The sequence below is a fragment of the Nannobrachium achirus genome (assembly GCF_963921795.1).
Source record: "Nannobrachium achirus genome assembly, chromosome: 16".
Lineage (NCBI taxonomy): Eukaryota > Metazoa > Chordata > Actinopteri > Myctophiformes > Myctophidae > Nannobrachium > Nannobrachium achirus.
Window position 1 is genome coordinate 8449066 of NC_137823.1, and position 6526 is coordinate 8455591.

The window sequence follows — 6526 nt, forward strand, 5'->3', positions numbered from 1 at the left end:
ACTTGATGAATGAAAAAAATTAATGGAAGTCTATGTAATGTCCTCACAAGTGATGTAAATATATATATAGAGAGTGTGTGTGTGTGTGTGTGTGTGTGTGTGTGTGTGTGTGTGTGTGTGTGTGTGTGTGTGTGTGTGTGTGTGTGTGTGTGTGTGTGTGTGTGTGTGTGTGTGTGTGTGCTAAAGCTGGGTTCTCGTCTCAATGTTGTGTCATCTACAGCAGGCACGTGCACACATAGACATCAGAGGGGGCTTGAGCCCCTGCCCCTTTTATCCGTCCATAAAAAGTGCCCTCTCCAGACCATGAATGCAGTTTTTGCAATGGTGAAAGAAATGCAAAATGCCATCTTTCCATGGCATATCTGAAGGCAGCATTCAAGAGAATGACTAATTGCTAAGATTAAGGTTGCTTAGTCGTTGGGGCTTTCACCTTTGGACCACAAGGCCATGGGTTTTATCCTGGGCACCGCAAACTCCAGCGTATGAGTAGGACGGCTTGGGTGCAGCAAGCCATGCATTGTAAGAGGACTGACTCCATCTCCCAGGGTAGAGCATTGTAACAGGACTGACTCCATCTCCCAGGGGTCTAGAGCATTGTAACAGGACTGACTCCATCTCCCAGGGTCTAGAGCATTGTAACAGGACTGACTCCATCTCCCAGGCGTATAGAGCATTGTAACAGGACTGACTCCATCTCCCAGGTGTATAGAGCATTGTAACAGGACTGACTCCATCACCCAGGGGTCTAGAGCATTGTAACAGGACTGACTCCATCTCCCAGGGGTCTAGAGCATTGTAACAGGACTGACTCATCTCCCAGGGTCTAGAGCATTGTAACAGGACTGACTCCATCTCCCAGGGGTCTAGAGCAGTGATGCTCAAACTCCAGACCGCGGCGCAATTTTGACTGGCCCACCAGCCTAATGTCCTCAAAAGTCATTCATCCAACAAGCTTTAAACTGAGCAGATTGGACCTTCCGTTCCAGAGAAACATTTTGAAAGCGGCTATTGAAATTGCTGATTTTCACAGTTTTTTTTTTCTTGTTTTCTTTTAAAGTGATCCCTGACTAATACGACAAATATGTCTTAATACATTATAATTGTCCTCTATAACTACAATGTAAAATTAAAAACACCTTAAATATTTTATTTCTTTCTAGAAATAGCTAATCTTTTCACTCATTAGGGGAAATGCCCGTCGCAAGTTGATGATGTCATAAATGTCAAGTGTGATCTATCCCTATGAAATTTATGGCATGCATGTGAAAATAAAAACAAACTTAATACTTCCTATGGTTAATATGAGCATCAAATCAATATTTCAAATGTGTTTGTGTTTTGTTTTTTTTGCACATGCATGCCATAAAAATGACACCTGACATTTATGACATCATCAACTTGCGACAGGCATTTCCCCTACTGAGTGAAAGATTAGCTATTTCTAGAAGAAATAAAATATTTAAGGTGTTTTTAATTTTACATTGTAGTTATAGAGGACAATTATAATGTATTAAGACATATTTGTCGTATTAGTCAGGGATCACTTTAAACCAGTGGCTCTGCCAGACCAATTAGCATACCCAAAACGACATTGTAGGCCTAATGCAAATCAAATGAAAGAGAGATGTACTGTAGCTCTACTTAACAACAGCATCATTAGCCGTTGGTAGCTAAACAGTCTGGGAATCTATTCTAATTATTGTTTGATTTTATTTGATTTTCCTTAACTGTCTGTTTTCACAAGTTTATTTTCGTAAAAAAAGCCAAGTCATAAATAACATTGTGAAGCAATTGAAAGAGGTGTGCTCAGCCCATCTTTATTAATGTCATCCCACTTGCAGCCAGCCAGACAGATAGACAATAACCCAGACAAATGAACATTTAGTTTGTTTTAGTGTTTGTGGAATATGCTAATTGCACAGAGTTATTGTAAAAGAGAGAAATTACTTTGAATTACTTTGATTACAAATTGTGTCATTGACAGAATATACATGGAATTCCAAGCCATGAAATAATGCACTTTGCAATCAAATAAAAGAGAGAAGTTATCAAGTAATGTCATTTTATCAACCGGCCCAATGGCTCCGTGACATTTTTGTAATGTGGCCCACCAGTTCAGAAGTTTGAGTATCCCTGGTTTAGAGCATTGTAACAGGACAGACTCCTGTGTGTTACCCGGCTGATACCGACAATAAGCCACTGTCGATCTACTAAAATCATATTTTAACCGCTCTTACCTTCTTCACAGCTGCTAGAGTCTGTCAGTGGGTCTGTCCGCTTGTCCGCCTCTGTCTGTCTGTACGTCCGTAGCGTCCGTCAGTGTGTCTTGTCTGTGTGTCTGTGAGAGTACACAGGATGCAACTGTTGTTGCACAGAACAATGTGGCCAAAGTTTATGAGGGAAACTGGGTGGGAGAGGAGAGGAGAGGAGAGGAGAGGAGAGGAGAGGAGAGGGGAGGGGAGGGGAGGGGAGGGGAGGGGAGGGGAGGGAGGTGAATTGGATATGAATGCTCACTGACTGGGGTGGAGAATAAGCATAACCAGCATCACTAGTATCTCTCTCTCTCTCTCTCTCTCTCTCTCTCTCTCTCTCTCTCTCTCTCTCTCTCTCTCTCTCTCTCTCTCTCTCTCTCTCTCTCTCTCTCTCTCTCTCTCTCTCTCTCTCTCTCTCTCTCTGTGTGTGTGTGTGTGAAGGGTTCGGTGAGTCATCACAACACAACATCTCCTTTTAAGGCGCTGAACACGCACTGTCATTAAGAGCCGAGCGGGCCGCTTCCACCAAACCTCTTCCAAATCCTTCTGAGCTTTTAGAAACGACCCTGATGTTTGTGAACAGCTAAATCAGGGGTCTTCAACAGGGGGTCCTCCTGGACCCCTAGGGGCTCCTCGGAGTCACTACAGGGGGTCCTCCAAATCTTTGTGTGATAGAACCTTTTTTCCTCCTTTTTCTTTTTTATATTAACCACTTGAACCCTAGTGTCCATTTTCTGAGAACTTTAGCCAAAAATAGCAGATCTACAAGCTCACAACGCCTCGCGCTGCGAGGCGTTGTGAGCTTGTAGATCAGCAATTTTCGGCAAAGAGGTTTGGTGTAGAGGGGAAAAGGAGCAGACTAAGTACAGAGTGAAAGGTCAAGTTTAGTAAGTATTGACGGTTCAAGTGGTTAAGTATCTGAAAACACAAATTGACAAGAATCCAAAATACACTGATGATTGTGCTGTCAAACAATGAAACTATATGGAATCTATGAGAAGATTGTGGGGGTCCCTGCTTCATCTCTCTCTCAACTAAGGGGTCCTTGGCCTGAAAACGTTGAAGACCCCTGAGCTAAATCATAAAATAACGGTCCAAGTGGTTCCATTCTGAAGTGACACGGATTCCTTCTGAGGTCCAAAGCAGTGGTTCTCAACCTGTGGGTCATGACCCCCCAGGTGGGTCCCCACATTATTTTTTCAGGGTCCCCAGATGATTAACTTAATGTGCAACATTGTTTTCTCACTCAACAGTAAACAAACCAACATAAAGTTTAAGTGTATAGAGGGTATCTGCACATTTCTAAAGTGTCGATTTAGGGACTTTTTAATACCTCTAAAATGTCGAATTAAACATTGGCCAAATTGTCAAATATTAGAGGCAGAAATTGTGAAAATAGCAGATCTACATGCTCACAACGCCTCGCAACGCGAGGCGTTGTGAGCATGTAGATCTACTATTTTCACAATAGAACAGTGTTATACAAAATGTAATGCCTCAACCCTTAGTGTTCGTCAGGGTTTTGGGTCCCCCCAAAAATATGATTATTGAGTGTGTCCCCAGTTAAAATATGATTATTTTGGGGGTCCTCAGTTAAAATATGATTATTTTGGGGGTCCTCAGTTAAAACATGATTATTTAGGGTTTCCCCAATTAAAATATGATTATTTTGGGGGTCGCGGCCTGATTAGGTTGAGAACCACTGACCTAAAGGGACTAGGGGAGATAGATTCACATAGACGTGATATATGACAGTGACGTATTATGTGAAATCAATAATGCGTCATGTCGTCATGGCAGGCTGACAGACAGGTGGCGCTAGATTCACCCGACCATGTGAGAGTGGCAATGTCACAGTTAGACTTGGAGCCCTGTCGAGTGCACGTCCAATAACACACTACACGCACACACACACACACACACACACACACACACACACACACACACACACACACACACACACACACACACACACACACACACACTGTTAGCTTAACATACGTCTAGACAATGTTACTGTGTCGTTAACCCTGACCTTCACTGACCCCCACAAGTCCTCTGTGTGTGTGTGTGTGTGTGTGTGTGTGTGTGTGCGTGCGTGCGTGCGTGCGTGAGTGTGAGAGAGAGACAGAGAGATTACAGCGTGATAACGACCCTATAAAATCGCTGTCATGTAACACACGCATACACATGAACGTGCGCGCAAACGGTTCAAGAGCTATGGCCTCGTGTCCACTCCTGTCATCACCAGTGTGTGTGTGTTTGTGTGCGCGTGCATGTGTGTGTGCGTGTGTGTGTGTGCGCGTGTGTGTGTGTGAGAGAGAGACACATTGTACTTTCAGTAGGACAGTAACAAAGTCGCATTTAAATGGTTTTATTTAACCACAATCATCATCAATATTTAATACCAATGGTCTGTGTGCTGTGAACAAAACACCAATAAATCACATTGTCAAATGTAACCAGACGTGCAAGGTAAAAAATATGACCCTTCAGAATGAGACAACAGGGAACGACGTGAGCTGTTTGAGCTTTGCTGTCTGAATGCCTGGTTGACTCCACTATAGGGGAGATGTTAATAGACATACAATACTAGGAACACAGTGTGCACACAACGCACGCACGCACAACAATACTTGACTTATTAATAGACCCAGCTATGTGCAGACACCTGGCTTGTATCAACACTGTCACACTGTGTGTGTGTGTGTGCGTGTGTGCGTGTGTGTGTGTGTGTGTGTGTGTGTGTGTGTGTGTGCGTGTGCGTGTGCGTGCGCAGGGTTCAGAGTCAGACCAACTTTCTTTTTTTTTTTTTGGGGGGGGGGGGGGTCGCAATTAAATATTCTGTTTTTGTTTAAAAATAAAAGTGAATTAATTAAAAAGTGAAAAAAAAAAAAGAAATCAAACCAAGTTTGAAGTGAGTGGGACTGAGTTACTAGGGCCCAAGGTGGAGGGGCCTGGAACTATTTTATACTTTAGATATTGAAAAATAGCAGATATACAAGCTCACAGTGTGGCACGAGTGCCGCGCTGTGAGCTTTGGATATATGATTTTTTTTTTTAAGTGAACATTTTTAACTCGAATTTTTGCTTCTGGGGGGGTCCCTGGAACTAAATATTTTGAGATGGAGGTCCGTGGCCAAATACATATCATTTTGGGGGTCCTTCACATGAAAAGGTTTTGAGCACCACTGACATAGAAACATCGTTTAAAAAAAAAAGAAAAAAAAAAAAGATTTTTCAAAAATAGCAGATGTACAAGCCTGCAGCCGCGCTGTGAGCTTGTATATTTGCTATTTTTCAATAGTTAAAGTACCCAGGGCCCAGAATTTGGTGCGACACCCCTGGACGTGTGAACGGTAAACTTTTTAGTTGCCCACCGCTGTGTCTGTCTACCAACTCCTTTGTCTCTACACCTTGGTAAAACAGAATCCATTCTTTTCGGGACCAGACATTCTCTAAGTGAGATAAATGTAAGCGATTTCAAGGTCAAAGTTGATGACACAGTAATCGCTAGCAAGGAATATATGACCTATTTGGGCTGTATTCTTGACAAATACTTGTCTGGGGATAGCATGGCAACAATGGTGATCAAAAAAGTAAATCAAAGAACAAGATTCCTGGGCGTAATTTCCACTTTTGTCAACAAAAGGGCCCTCGGGACTCTTGCTGGGGCCCTCATTCAGTCCCACTTTGACTATGCTTGCACCTCATGGTACTCCAACATCAAAAAGCCACTAAAGACTAAGCTCCAAACCTCCTAAAACAAACAGATTCGGCTACTTCTCGACCTGGGGCCCATGTCCCATGTTTCTCCCAAACATTTTGCTAGCCTAAGTTGGCTCAGCGTTGAAGACGGGGTTAAACAACTAAAAATGGGATTCTACCACTTTTTGTGGTCACATGTTCAGATACTGGATTCTGATTGGCTTAAAACAGTTGTAAATCAGTCAACAACCTTGAGTTGGCTCATTGACCCCGCCCACTGTTGTGTTGGAGTTGTAAAACTAAATAAGCTTGCAAGTTACAACTGTGTTTTCTTTCATTTATATGATAGAAGTGGTAGAAAAGCAATTTACCATTCGAGGGTTGTGTGTTGTTTGGCACTCGGCTTCGCCTCGTACCACAACCCTGAAGCGGTGGTAAATCAGCCAACAACCCACTCCCTCTCATGGTAAATGGCTTACTTGACTTTCAAAATAGTCAACGCAACTCTGCCCTCCATCCCCTTTGTACCCGCATATCTGACCAAACATCTCCAAAAGGTTAGCGAC

The 6526-nt window shown here is 42.9% G+C and overlaps 1 protein-coding gene across 1 annotated transcript in view; it reads left to right on the forward strand.

Moving 5' to 3' along the window:
- Positions 1-4037: 4037 nt before the first annotated feature.
- cep85l (centrosomal protein 85L) overlaps positions 4038-6526 on the forward strand; it is a gene marked incomplete at both ends in the record, with an annotated part of 34562 nt that continues 32073 nt past the window's right edge. The window contains one exon of the mRNA XM_080744096.1: positions 4038-4088. Within this exon, the coding sequence (XP_080600222.1) occupies positions 4038-4088 (51 nt within the window). The remainder of the gene's footprint in view (positions 4089-6526) is intronic.